This window comes from Opisthocomus hoazin, chromosome 20 (genome assembly GCF_030867145.1).
Source record: "Opisthocomus hoazin isolate bOpiHoa1 chromosome 20, bOpiHoa1.hap1, whole genome shotgun sequence".
Lineage (NCBI taxonomy): Eukaryota > Metazoa > Chordata > Aves > Opisthocomiformes > Opisthocomidae > Opisthocomus > Opisthocomus hoazin.
In genome coordinates this window covers 5,013,301-5,028,205 of record NC_134433.1, presented here as the reverse complement: position 1 = coordinate 5,028,205, position 14,905 = coordinate 5,013,301, and the positions used below count along the sequence as shown (strand labels likewise).

The 14,905-nt window shown below is 45.7% G+C and overlaps 1 protein-coding gene across 1 annotated transcript in view; it reads right to left on the bottom strand.

The window, feature by feature from the left end:
* Positions 1–14,905, bottom strand: part of BAZ1B (bromodomain adjacent to zinc finger domain 1B) — a 50,847-nt gene that overhangs the window by 29,896 nt on the left and 6,046 nt on the right. The window contains exons 2-7 of the mRNA XM_075439895.1: positions 14,644–14,760; positions 12,396–12,540; positions 9,997–10,195; positions 5,840–5,961; positions 4,774–4,971; positions 1,354–3,046 (exon numbers count right to left, since the gene is read on the bottom strand). Coding sequence (XP_075296010.1) covers positions 1,354–3,046; positions 4,774–4,971; positions 5,840–5,961; positions 9,997–10,195; positions 12,396–12,540; positions 14,644–14,760 — 2,474 coding nt within the window. The remainder of the gene's footprint in view (positions 1–1,353; positions 3,047–4,773; positions 4,972–5,839; positions 5,962–9,996; positions 10,196–12,395; positions 12,541–14,643; positions 14,761–14,905) is intronic.

Below are 14,905 nucleotides of genomic sequence, written 5' to 3'. Positions count from 1 at the left end.
AACGTTGGGTTTGTTATCTGGAAAGAAAGCAGTACGAATTCAAACCTCAGTGAAAGGCTCAATCCCTCCTTCCCTGCCAGAGACCTAGTTTTCCCTGTGGAGTCCAAAAGAATGAATTAAACTTCCTCAGCATGCAAGCCAAATAATTCGTATCTCTGTCAATGTAAGAATGCTTTTCTTCACGTGTAACTAGTGCAAATTGTCAGGCGAGAACAAGAAGTATCCCAAGGAGTGAGGTCTAAACCGCATTCAATTTTGCAGTAAAATCTGATCATGAACTTGAACTTGCTGTCCATCAACTGGAACACTACAAGAACTGGGGCCAAGAGGCCATTCAGCTGCAGCATGTCAGGTATTTAATACGCTGTTTTTCCGCAGAAGCAGGACAAGGCTTGTCCTGAAGATCTGGAGATCTTCAGCAGTTCACTGACACTTCTGAGACTCACAGTTCTCAACAGAAGCTCTGAAATGTCTATTCACCACCAACGTGAGGCATGGTTGTATCCAGGCTGCTCCCTTAGGAGCCCCAGGGTACTCCACGTTCTTTACCTACTCTTGGGCTCCTAGAACAGAGACTCCCATGTTCCAGCTAAGGCACAGGCTCCAGGAGGGATGCTCGTCCCTCAGCTGTTGCAGAAAGGAAGCAACAATCTCATCCACTTCCATCTGCCCAGTACCCACGGTTACAACCACAACGGCCCTGAAGTGTAATTCCAAAGTATTTTTCTCCTTTTCATTCCATGTTCCTTAGCACAAAGCACTACTTTACTTACACAGAGGCATACAAAGTTTGGTATTGCAACTTGGGAATTATAGAGGTTTGAGTGGACAGTTTATATTTACACAACTCCACAACTAATTTTTTAAAGTGAGAAACTGTAAACTAAAATGTATTGCCTAAGTCCTTGCCTGGGAGAACGTCTGCTAGCACCAGCCTGACAACAGGCGTGGCACCAAGGCCAGCAGCAGCTGTAGGAACTAGCTTTTATGCAGGAACTATCTACTCTGTACATAAGAGCCAGAAGATGTTTGGATGTAGACAAGTGGTTTTTTTGTTTTCTGTCTCAAACCCAGATTTTCTGTTCTCCAACCTTCCTGGCCCTGACAGAATTAGAAAGGTACTGAACAAAAGATGTCCACAGATAAAAATCTAGAAGCAGTTCTTGTTTTTTCTTAACATTCTAGATTTTGAGCTGCCATAGGAACCACAGCAGCTGAATTACAGTTTCTACAGTGAGAAAACCCCTTAAAATCAGATAAAGCTTTTGAAAATAGGCTGTCAAATTTGCCGTTAACTTATTACCCTCTACTCCACAACACACCAACACTCTGCCCTCCTGGTATTTTTCTTACCTCTCATTTGTATTTCTTGTTGCTCCCTCTCTTTCTTGGCTTGGATGGCGAGAAGGCGCCTGCTCTTCACAGCGCTGATCATATCAGCTTCGATTTCTACCCGGTGCTCTATTTTCATCATCTCATTTTTCTTCTTTTCATTTCTTCCCATCATATTTTCATCTTTCCCGTTCTCCTTGTTCTTAGCCACCATTTCTTTTCGCTTCTGTTTTTCTGCTCTCTTCTTGTCGTTTTCTTCCTTCAGGATAGCCAGGCGCTCCTTCCACAGCTCAGCTGACGTCTGCTGCTTGGCCTCCACGTGGTCCTGCACCGAGTACGTCATTAGGATCCGGTGGCACAGCGCTCCAAGTATCCGCAGTTTCTCTTCAGGAGTCAACTCAAAGAACTCCGACGTCTCCAGTTTCTCCAAAAACTCATCCTGTACTTCATTATCCTCAAAAGCTGCCGAATCCTTGCTCTCATCTACGTTATCCGAGACCTCACTTTCCTCTTGCACATCTGACTTGCGTAGGCACAGGCGAACCAACTCAGAAGCAGAATGCAAAGTAAGCGGTATTTCAGAAAGCTTCATGCCCAGCTCAGCGTAATCTTCAGCAATTTCATCCTGCAGCAGGGTCTGCAAAAGAATCACCAGTACTCGGTTCAAATAAAGGAAGCCTCCCTTTTCTGCACAAAGTGCTTCCATCAGGGAAACCGCCGTAATGGGATATTGAGCATCTGGCATCAGTAACCCTGAGTAACAGCTCAGGAACTCCACCACCATGGCCACGTCCCCAAAGAGTGTGTTAGGAAGGCCTTCTGGAGTATCAACCAGTTTAAAAGCTGGCAAAGTCTTCCCTTTAAGATCCTGGTCCTCGAATCTTTTCTGTTTTTCCAGTTTTTCCTTCATCTCCTTCTCCTTCCTTTCCTTTGCTCTCTCCTTCAGTTTCTCTTTCAGCTTCTCCCTTTTCTTCTTCATGTACTCCTTTCGCTGCTCCTCTGTCATGGTGGCCCATTTCTTCCTGTGCTCTAAAAGCTCATAGCGCTTCTGTACTAACCCTCGCAAATCCTCAGGGAGACGAGCACGATCCTCGTTTGAGAGTAACCGAGCTGTTTTGGAGATGATGCAGGAAAGAGCACTTTTTTTGTCTTCCCGGTCTTTGTTTTCTTTGTAATAGGCAATGAGATGGAGTGCTGCAGGAGGCAGATGCTTCTGGGGTTTGCTGGAAGACCTAGGGGTGCCTCCAGAGTTCCTGGGAGCCCTGGACACCTTAGTGGTGCCTTTAGCCATGTCCAGTAGTGTCATTTGTTTCATTTTCATCTTAGGGGTCTTCAGGCCCTTCCTAGGAGACTTTGATTTCCCCGTTGACTTCTGCCCGTTCAGAACCCTTTTGCCTCTTTGCTTTTTGTCCAAGGATTTGTTGCTGCCTTTCCCCAGTCGGCTCCCCTTTGGAATGTGAAAGCTAGAACCGAGTTTAGCAGGTGACATGATTTTCATCACCTCTTCCAGCTCCTCTTTAGGACATTTGGAATTCTTAGAGTTTTTCACCTTCAGTGGGGAGCCAATGATAGACTTCTCCAAATGCACGTGGCACCACAGAGTAGGGCTCAGTGGCTGGCCCAGGGATGGTCCGTCAACTTTGGATTTCTTAGAAGGTTTTCTGTCAGGTGACCGACAGCTCTTCCTCTTGGTTGAGGGGTTGAGAGTCATATACTAGAATAAAAGAAAGAATGATTTGATACTAATATTTAAAGGAAGGTTATCTAGATCCTTTTCTGTCAATTATTTTTGCCTATGTTAATTTTCGATGTATTTTTTCCAATGAACAAGGAGTACTCAGTACGTTAAGGGTAACAGGCTTCTGCGATAGCTTTCGATATTCTACTTTGTAGTCACAGTGTTGGCTATGAGGTCATTATCTCATTCCAGAAAGTTCACATTTAACTTTATAAAATGAAATACTACTAAAAATTTTACATGTTTCCTACTACACTGCATAAACCCATTTTGTTTCTACTTAAAAAGTGAGGGAGTGGGTTTGCCTGGGAAATGCTGACATGAATTTGAAAAGCTATTCCCCTGCTCAGAGATTTCGTAGTGAGCCGTGCAGGGCTCAGCCCGGGACCCCACCCGGCGGAAAACTGAGGCAGCACAGAAGTGATGGGTGACAGGAGTTCAGAGACTGGCTTCTGAACTGCCTGACAGCGTCTGGAATGAAGGTGAGAGGGGATTCAGTTCTGCAGCAATGTGATGAATATCCGACTGGTTTTAAGCTGCTGAAATAACCTACCTGACAGCGTACTTCTAGCACAGAACAGTTTAACCCAGAGCCAGAGAGAGACTGATTTCAGCACTATCTCAGCATCTCGAAATCAGTTTCAGGACGCACCCAGAACACTAAAGTATTTCAAGAAGTGAAAAATAAAATACAAGGATATAAATCCAATCTCTTTGTCACGTGGAAAACATGCTGTGGAAAGCACCACCCCTAAACATGAAGCTAAGGACTTCGGTTGGTCAAACTGGAGATGTTACAGGTGCGTAACTTCCTCTTATACTAAGGGTACACCTCCATCTGTCAGTGTGCTGAAGACAAGAATCTGGACACCACCAGCAAATACTTTAATTTCTATTAAGGCAGTGACCCCAAATACTACAGCAAGGGCAAACACTGCTCACATATGAAAAAAGTATTTTTCCCTTTAAACAAATTTACAAGTGTCCAGAAGAGTCCATAGAAGCTTTCTAGAACAGAACAGTGTTCATCACATCTCCTGATGAGGAAAAAGGGATATAGCAAGTATTGGTCTTCTAGTTTTAGAATAACACTTGACAGAGTCCATGAAAAAGTGAGTTTCCTAAACGAACAAAATAGTGCTTTCTACACCCAAAGACAGGTTTTAAAACAGCAGATTTCATGATACAGCATTTACTCGGTTAACAGCGTATATGGCTGGTCATTACACAGGGCTGGGAAAAAAAACCACATCCCTCCCACTTACTCAGTACAAAATTTGTGGTATCTGCCATCACTCAGCCCAGCACCCTCCAAGAACCCAGCATCAAAGTCACACACAGCTTCTGCACTGTGCCCATGAAAAGGGCCCAGTAACTGACATTACCAGGTAAGGAACACAGCACTTCCATTTGCCTCACATCATGCCTTTACTCGTAGGCGAGTAAAACAAACTAGTGGAGAAAGTCAAAAAAGGCAGTCACACCTCCAGTGTTCGGAGCAGACCACTGTCTCAGACGTTGGAGCTGCGTCACCTCCCAAAGGGTCAGTCTGCAGAAGAGTGGGCCTTCCTGCTCTGCACCCCTCTAAGCTGATGCAAGCTTGGGAGCACCAAAACCCAACCGGCACACTGAAGTCTCTGCCAAGACTGTTTAAGGGTGGGCACGGGTGAGAAAGCGACGGAGGTACTTTCAGGAATTCTTACCTTATGTGGGTCAAGCAAGAAGTCACTAAATTTACTGGGGAGGGAGTATTTCTTCACTAACTCATCCTCCACTACCCATGGGGCATTCTCACACGTGCCGGCCCGCAGTGCGTAGTGACGGATGAAGTACCTCAGGATCTCCTTGTTGGGAGGACGCTCTGTACGGACTAAGCTATCTGCTGGTACGTTGCTGATGATCTTGGAGATAACAGACAGACAGACAGTTAACATTTAGCTTCTAACCACATTATAAAGACATATCACGTGGCTAAAAGGAGCAAGGACCATTGCACTGCTTCATGTCCACAAACTCTTTGTTCTTTCAAAGCTCTCTTGCAAAGACTCAGAACAAACCAAACAGAACTTGCAGAACTGAGATGCACAGAGATTGGCAGGAGATTCAGTGACCCAAAAAAGTAAAAAAATGTTAGTTTATGTTGCAGATTTCTTGCCAAAGCCCACTGCTTTATCTCTGACCTTCCTCTGGCTTGTGCTTGCCACTAACTTAAAAGCTTTTACACACTAATGTTTATTTTGGTTTGATTTTTTTCCTGAGACCACAGGAGTAAGGGCAAGTGGTACTCATTAAATCGAGGTCAGCACTGTCTCTCTTGTCAAATTAGCAAGCAGATGACAAAAAGCACGCAGCAGTGCTGCAGCTCCACCGAGCTTCCCAAAGCGCAGCTACCTACAACTCGCAGAGAAGCTCAGTTAGAACGAGAGCGGCAACCGTCGCTCGTGATTTAACCAGTCTACTTCTGACCAAGCTTCATCCACTGCCTGGCCAGAGATTAGCCAGTTACCAGCACCCACTCTAAGCTACTGCAGCACCGTGACTCGGTGCGTGGTGCCAGGGAATTGTCAGGGGTCTCCATGCACAAAACCCAGTTACATGCAGAAACAGCCAGGCCAGTCAGCCTCACAGACAGCTACAGCCATCCCGCTTCCAACACCATGACTCGGGCCAAAAGTACTGCATTGTGCTGTACAGACACACCAAGAGCAGTTATTTCATTAAACTCACATATTCATATCATAACAGAAAGGATTCAAGCAGACAATTCACCTTATCTTCATTTTTCAGCTTGACGTCGTATTTGTGTGGCAGGAATTTAGGTGGAACCCACTTCCTTTCCTCCTTCTTCAACGAAGTGGGAAGCTTCCGAGGAGACCTACGTGCTCGATCGTCTGATAAAGCAAGGTAAGACATTAAGTGCCTTAGGATTATTATGTCGAAAGAAAGAAAAAAAAAAAGTTAAAGAATCCAGATCACCGTTGGACTGAGCACCCCAGCCCTTGCTATCTGTGCAGTGTCTGGTTGAACTAGAACATCAGGAAAAAAATCCCAGATTGGGTTTTAGAAACATCCTGAAGATGCAGGCTGGGAATGGAGTCCCTAAACAGCTCTGAAGGAGGTGGTAACACCCATCTTCAATCCAGGACCTTCCTGCTTATAAAGGACCACTGGCAATATGTAAACCCATCTCTGCAGAGGGTAAGCTGCAACTACCTGTGCAAAGGGAGAAAAGGTCTGTAAAATTCACGAAGGGGAGACAGGTTTCACAACCTAACCAGCAACCTGCTCAGGGAGCTCCTGTCCAGAGCCCTAGCTGTCTCTGTCACGCCGCATCTCAAACAATCCCTCTGCAGGAATTGCTGACTACAAATCCACGTAACTTTTAAAATCATTTAACTTTGGTGGCCATCAAGCATTTTACAGTTACAAGCCCTGTGTGTACAGGTTAGTTTAGCTGGAGATTTTGAGCACGCTTCTACAACCAGCCCTTTTATTCTCAAGGGATGTCACTGAAAGAGCACAAAGGCATCACATCTTCCTGCCAGCTGGTGTTGAGTCTGTTATTTCTAATTCAGGTTGCAAATGTTAATCATTTAAGACAAAATCCAAGCTTACTGAACAAAGTGATCCCCAAATGTTTTTATGTTTGTGGCTAGGACTCACAGAAAACACTCAAGCAAGCATGATGAGAATAATTACCTAACAAGTACGTGCAGAATACAAGTAGATGCTAGACCTAAGTCAGACTTACAAATATCTCTCTCTCTCTATCTCATTGTCACACTGTAAGCCCTACAGCATTTAAGCTTCAGCAGCATTATAGCTCACACAGTATAAAAGCAAGTTCTGCCTGCCTGCCTTCCAAAGTCAGGTGCCTCGGTCAGGGAGCAGACCCCCGCTGCTCCAGGCTCACTGCACCGTACACGTAAGTGCGCAGCCACTTCCCACAGGAGTGATCCGTTTCAGCTAACGCAGTGTAGCATCCTCCGCTCGTTACAGAAGCTTCTCTTTAAAATAACCCCCCCTGAACTCTGTAACGGCGACAGTGTGATGAGAGGATCAGTGTCCTCTGACACATAAGTCAGGCTGAGACGTAACTTTGGTCTGCTGTGGTTCCACATTTGTATTAAAAAAATCTTGTTGAGTTCACAAGTACTGAGCTACCATTTCTCTGCTCAACAGCACAGTGGAAGTCGCATACAGGACATACCAAACTGTGTAAAACATCTGCTTCCAGAGATCTGCCTCGATGCCTTTTAACGGGCTGAATGTCACCTTTGCTGGATCTGCGTATCGCGCACAGTGAGCCTGTATTTAAGAAATAATTCTGCGTTGCTCAGTGCTGGCTCTGACTTTGGAGGACTCTGTTACACTGCTGCAACAGGCCTGAAAGCGACCTCTAGAAAGAGGGATGACTACACTGAGTTCCACCAAACAGCACCTGGCGAACTCGGTGGCAGGGAAGAATCACTGTACATTCCTTCCTAAAGTTATCTCACGAAAGCATGCTTCGTTTGCTGTTGCACTGCACTGTAATAAAACTGACAGCCACTACACTACTGGAACCTCCTTAGCATCCATATGCTGTTGTCTCCTGCTATTCATCACTTAGTTCAGATTTTCCAAAGCAGTACTCGTTCCAAGCACTGCCCAAGCTGCAGAACCTGCCTTCAGTAGCTCACCATCCATTTTCAGGAAGAACTAGCCTTTCCCCTCACTCCTGCAGATTTTGCAGAGTTCACTCCCTAAGCAACTAAAAATACAGAGCCACTTGAGCCTACACATACAGTGCAATAAAGCTGGTATAAAGCCTTATTTTTAGCTTCTGAAGCACAGCAGACTCCTAACCAGAGAGACTGAAGCTCTCTTCTCTGCCTCTCCTTTCCTCCAACAAAACCAGCGAGTTTGACACCGGCATTACTAAAAATGCTCAGGCTAACCCTGCCCCCTCGTGTGTGCACAGAGACACAGCTCTGACGTCAGACGCAGAGCCTGTCATGGCTTTTCAATGCTCACCGACCTCAACCTGTATCACCAGTGCTCAAGAACGCACATGGTCAGAAACCAAGCGTCAAAGCGTGGCCAGGGCCCCCCCGACAGCGTACGCAGCCTCCGGCAGCTGCAATCCAGGGCCTGAACCCTCTAAAGCAAAGCAAGCCTGCGGCGCTTCGGCAGCACGCTGTAAAAGTGTAACCGATGCTGCGCAGCTCTTCTCATGGACTCTGGAATATCACGAGTTTACTATGAACCTATGTTCTACTACAACCCAGAATACAAAAGCGTTATAGCAATAAAATGTCCTTTTAATGAATGCGTATGTGCAAGGAGAAGAGTTAAAAGAATGAGTGCTCACTGCTTTTACTGATTATGTTACGACTCTGCCAGCATCTCCGATTTGAAAATGTTGAGGTTCATCTTTTACAGAAAGGGCTGGACAGTCCCAGTCTGTAGCGACGACTCAGCAGGGGCCAGACCATCAGCCCAGTGAGAGACGGGAGAGGCACCGGAATCGCGTTCCCGCAGCGTTCTCCCGGTCTCAGAGTGCTGTGCTGCCACGCCAGCAAGAGCGGAGCTGAACACGGCTGGCGAGAACGCTGCGCACCGACGAGCAAAATACTACGGCAGGCTTCAGTAAACACCCAGGCCCACAAATGCTGCTGTAGATTTGGTCAATGAGCATTTTTAAAGTAAAAAGTACTTCCCATGCCTCTTATGGGGTAGTTTGAGAGTACGACCACTGAACAGAAAAAAAAAGCGCATGCATTAGTCCCTCTCTGAGCACTGGTTCGAAGCATGAGCGTAAGGCCAGATTGCTCTGCAATGCTTTTTTTCCCTTCTTGGTTGTACAGAGCACTGCCATGATATCAAAACAGCTCACAACTTTTTCCAGTACCGGTCAGGAACAGCTGACAATTATCAAGCTCGGGACTAGAGCTTGGTAGAACTTGCCTTCCACTCCTGACTTCACTATTAACTTGCTGGGCTGTTTCCCGAGCTTCCTCTTCTCCCCACCAGAGGCGGCTGCAGACACGTTCCCCAGATGCCGGAGCAGCTACTTACAGGTGTGAACAGCTTATTACATTTATGTGCCTTTAAAATAAAGCTATCCCGATTAGAACTATGCTGCGGGGTTGGGCTTGTTTGGTTTGCTTTAAAACACTTTTTGAAATCTCTTTTAAAGAATCTTACAATTCAATTTTTAAGGAGTTACACAGGATATGAAACTTTTTCCCCCCTCTTTCAAAAGCACCTTCTCAGAGTCAAGAAAAGCCTTGGACATCCACTGTTTCGTTGTGCAGCAAGGAGGAACAGCTATGAAAGAGGGGAACAAAGTTTGAAAGCATGCTTTTTTTTTGAACCTTAGAAAAGAAAATGAAATCTGCATTTTTCTGCATGAATTTTGTCCCAGCTTTTGAAAATTCGAAAGGGGATAAACAAACAAACAAAATCCCTACTTTTTATGTCAGCTGGGGACATGAAAGAGAATTAGAGCTTGCCTCTGCAGACCCACAGGCTTTAGAACTAGAGATACCTGTTCTGATGATGAACATCACAGCCGAATCTTATGATTCTGCATGAACCTTCGCTGTTCCCCCCGATCCCCCCCCCTTTTTTTTTTTAAAAAAAAACCAAAACACGTTGGACTTTCAAAGCTTCTATGTTTCATGCACAGCTTTTAGTATTACACCTTAGAATATTACACCTTAGAATGACAGGACATTTTCTGCTTGAAAATGGGCAAGAACAGCTGAAAACAAACAGCACTGATGCCACCAAAGCTGCACCACCAACAGTGACAAGTTCAGGATTTGCATTGCACAACACTGTCTACACCCCACCTACAACGGCCACAGCCCAGGCCCAAGACGTACGTAAATTCAAATACTTCCAGGTGCTACGTACTGGCGTGCTGTCTTACTACTTACTCATACTCTCCCTTCTGTTGTCATCCTCCTTCAGGACAGCTTCCTTCTGGTTGTCCTGGGCTGCCTGGCTGGAGTTCTCCTTGTCACTGGACGGGGAATCACAGGCTCCATCAGACTTCTTTTCCGAGGCCTCTTCATCAGCTTTCTCCAGGGGATGTATTTTCACAACTTTCACAGGCAACATTTTCTCCTTACCAACCTGCACGGAAATATTGATGAAAACTGAACCTGAGCAAGACACGTGAACTAATGAGCCTTAACACTACGGGGAAGGAAAAAAAGCAGCTAAGACAACCTACAAACTAATTTGGCAAAACCCTTAATTAACATCCTCCTTGACAGAAGTTCATGATCTGTCTCACGAAACAACTCCAAGTTTTCCTTCTACTACTCCTACTTGGAATCACAGAATCATTAAAGATGGAAAAGACCTCTAAGACCATCAAGTCCAACCGTCAACCCAACCCCACCATGCCTGCTAAACCATGTCCTAAAGCGCCACATCTACACAGTTTTTGAACCAACAGTGGATGGAGATTCTCCTCGGCCCTCTTTTAGTTGTTGATGTATTTGTAGAAACATTTTTTGTTGTCCCTTACAACAGTGGGCAGTCTGCGTTCCACCTGGGCTTTTGCCTTTCCAATTTCCTCTCTGCACGACCTAACGAGACCCCTGTACTCCTCTTGAGTGAGGTTAAAGCGACCTCTAGAAATAGGGATGACTACACTGAATTCCACCAAACAGCACCTGGCTAACTCGGTGGCGGGGAAGAATCACTGTACATTCCTTCCTAAAGTTATGTCACAAGAGCATGCTTCGCTTGCTGTTGCACTGCACTGTAATAAAACTGACAGCCACTACACTACTGGAACTTCCTTAGCATCCATATGCTGTTGTCTCCTGCTATTCATCACTTAGTTTGGATTTTCCAAAGCAGTACTCGTTCCAAGCACTGCCCAAGCTGCAGAACCTGCCTTCAGTAGCTCACCATCCATTTTCAGGAGAAACTAGCCTTTCCCCTCACTCCTGCAGATTTACTGCCCTTTCTTCCATAGGTGGCAGACACTCCTTTTTTCCTCAGCCCCAGCACAAGCTCCCTGTTCAGCCAGGCCGGTTGTCTTGCAGTACATGGGGACAGGCTGCTCCTGTGCCTTTAAGACTTCCTCCCTGGAGAAGAGCCAGCCTTCCTGGACCCCTTTGCCCTTCAGGACTCTCTCCCAGGGGACTCTCTCAACCAGCGTCCTCAACAGGCCAAAGTCCGCCCTCTGAAAGCCCGGGGCAGTGGTTTTGCTGGCCCCCCTCTTAACTTCACCACGAACTGAGAACTCCATCATTTCATGGTTGCTAAGCCCCAGACGGCCTCCAACCACCACATCTCCCACCAGTCCTTCTCTGTCCGTAAACAGCAGGTCAAGCGAGGCACCTCCCCTGGTAGGCTCACTATCCAGCTGATCTTCCACACACTCCAGGAACCTCCTAGACTGTTTCCTCTCTGCTGTGTTGTATTTCCAGCAGATGTCTGATAAGTCAAAGTCCCCCACAAGAGCAAGGGCTAGCGACTGAGAGACTTCTGCCAGCCGCCTGTAGAAAACTTCATCTACCTCATCATCCTGGTTGGGTGATCTGTAACAGACTCCCAACGGGATGTCTGCTTTGTCGGCTTTCTCCCTTATCTTTACCCATAAGCACTCGACCTTGTCACCACAATCGCTGAGCTCTGTACAACTGAAGCCGTCCCTAACAAAGTCAGGACAGGAAGTTCTGTACAAAGTGCTAAGGAAGAGAGAACTGCCAAGCCCCAAGTTCTTCCAGTGTTTAATAATGCTGCTTTCTCAGTCCATGGAAAGAGTGTGTGTGCAAGGTGCAAGCGTGCTCTCTCAGCAGCGCCACTTGAGAGAATATGTCCTAAACAGACTGCTAACAGAAAAGATTTTATAACTTTCCCTTATTTTTAACAAGTTTGAGTTTCCCCCATCATTCCCAGTTTTGTAAGCAGTTGACTTCAAGCCACATCAGTTTACGAATACTACTCCTTCTGGGAACATGGTAGGTGAAAAGATTATGGCAGATTATAATTTTTAATGTCTTTTAACTAAAATGCGTATTTTTATATATATTTAAATATATACACAGACCATAACATATTTAATCAGTATGACAAATATATCTCTATTTCTCCACACACACACATAGATCTGTTGTTTTTCTCTTGCCATCGGTATGGGTCATCCGCTGGCTCTGCTTATGGAACCACTCCAAATTGGATTCTATAGAAAAGAAATTCTCACCATCCTCCTGGTAATGTAAGAGGCTAACATATTCTTCCCATCTCCTGCCTTTAGATATCCCAAAGGATCTCTGTGCAAAAGCATAGGATAAAATGGAAAACAGATCCTCACCTCAAAGTCACACTCTTCTCCCACTGCAAATTTGGTCATGATCTCCAGCCAAGCTGCATCCACCAACTTTTCCAAAGACACAGTGTTGTGGTGGACTATTTCCAGTACCAGTTTCTCATACCAGATGGGGAACTCCTCCTTCAAGCTGAGCAAGCAAATAAGAAGTTTGCATTATTTAGGGAATAAAAGCCAAAACGCACAGTAGCCCTCTATTTCGCAATTCTGGGAACATTAATAGCCAGGACCACGTTGGAGGCAGATGCCACATTTGCATGCAAACATCCATGGGCTTTTTGCTGCCCTCCCCCCAGCACCCCCCAAAGCGTTAAGTGGCATGACAACACAAATCATACTTGTCCCTCCCAGAAGCAGCACCATAAGGCATTCTGGAAGAGCAGCACTGATGGGGAGCCCTTTCTTGCTGCTTATTACTGCCTCTCCGTTAGTTGTTCAGTATATACCAAGGCCATGTCGTTATTCTGAGACTTGTTATTTTACAATTTTTGCTTCCAACAATAACATGATGCTGAGGAACATTTAGCATTTCTTTCTTCCCAAACAGACAGTGAAGAACATAGAGGCAGGCTTGCACAATCCAGTTATCATTCCAGAGAAAAAGATTTTGTGTGTTTCACCATGTCATGATCTCCAAACTTTTCCATTCACAGAAGAGAAAGGACTGTTACAAATTTACTCGACTGATATCCTTTCTAAAAGGTCAGGTCAGTTAGCTGACAGGAGTACTGAGAAATACATTGCATGAAGCTTTCTGGCTAAAAAGTAAAGTCCGTTTCAAGTTACCGTGCGGAGGAGCAAAACACTCCATTTTTCCAAAACCCTTTTGGCTTCCCAGACTCTGGGATCCACTGCCGACAATCCTCAGCTGTATTTGCTGTTCTACAATGGCCATGAACAAATCCACCCCTTTAGCAAACTGCCCAAATTAACTTTTTTTATTCAGACTAGTGTCAGGTATTAAAGCAGCCAGTAAACTGCCTGGGAAGCTTTTAATCCCGTTTCAAAGAGACAAGACCAAAATCTTCTTTGACAGAGTCTTTTTTCCCCCCACATTTAGAGAGACTGTAGCTAAATTTGTTACTGAGAAATCTTCCATTTCTATTTCGTGTACATTTCTTACGGTTTTCAGAAGGGGCCAGCCAATCCAACGCTGTTCACCAAACGTAAGTGACACTAGACCAGGGGGTTTTGACTCAGGACTATAAGCTCAGGGAGCTGGCTCTGCACCCTCCTCTCAAACAAGAATGCTAGGGAGGAAAGACTGAAGACTGCAGTACTTCAGCCCTTCTAGAAATCAGGACTGCCAGCAAACAGGATTGTTACTTGTTGCCTTTAAGGATGTGATTAACCTCAAATGATGGGGAACTTCTCCCTAGGCTAAGGCTATTCGCTCTTTTGTGGATTCTTCATGAAAGAGAGGCAGCAGAAAATGTCACCTCCTAGGTAGCACTGCTGACACCCCCCCCCACGGTAAATCCAAGAAGAAGCCACAGAACTCCAAGTCACCAGCTCACAGAATGGAGAAACAACGCCATTCGTTTGGCACAATTCCGAAAACTTGGCAACCACGAAGTGACGCACATTGGCCGAGCCAAGGGCTTGCGCCTTTACAGAAGATTCACTTCCACGGCAAGGGTCACGCTGGCTCTCGACCACGGATGTGGGGCCTGTGCGGTGCTAGACTGGGGGCTCAGGGTGCTCTGAACAGAGTAATGACTCTTTCTGGTTTCCCCTTGTTCTTTATTGTGTCAAGCAGAGCAGATCCCCAAAATCTCACTCCAAAATATTTTTTTTTTATTTAGTACAACTGATTCCAATGCAGATCTTGAAAAAATAATTACAGCTGTGGACCTGGCTGATGTGAAACACTTCAACGGCTTCTTCTTACTGTATTTTTACTTTTGCTCCTTCAAGATTCATTTTCTTCCCCCTCTGAAAAATTCCCATTACTCAAGGGGCTTCGAAATCTGCCATGTACCATGCACCAAGCTATTTTGGTTCAAGTAATACCAAGACACAGCACTAAATAAGTACATTACTCAACTGCATTAGTGACAGCACCAAATTTGGACTTAATTTGCTTTCAACTTCAGAATCCCCAAGGCTGTTTACAGCCAGCAAGAAGCTACTAACCTCACCTCAGACTCGCAACCAGGTATCCTTCCCAAGCCCGCTCTCCTGCCCCAGTGCCTACAGATAGGCAGACACCAGTTTCTTCCCTGGTACTTACAGCTCAGCAACTTCCTGCTCCTCCTCCCAAGCCTCCTTGTGCGTCAGCTGGCTGCTTCCCGTGCTCTTGCACGTCCATATCCGCTCGCTGTACCGCTCCAGACGCGCTTCATACTCTCTGTAGAAGCGGCAGCTCAGGAAAACAGGATTTATGCAGTTGAGAGCATCATCACGATAGCACAAGACAATCGAATTTAATTAAACCCTTGCTAATGGCACGCACAACGGCTGAGGATCGCCGCAGCACAGTCCGGCCCCGAGCC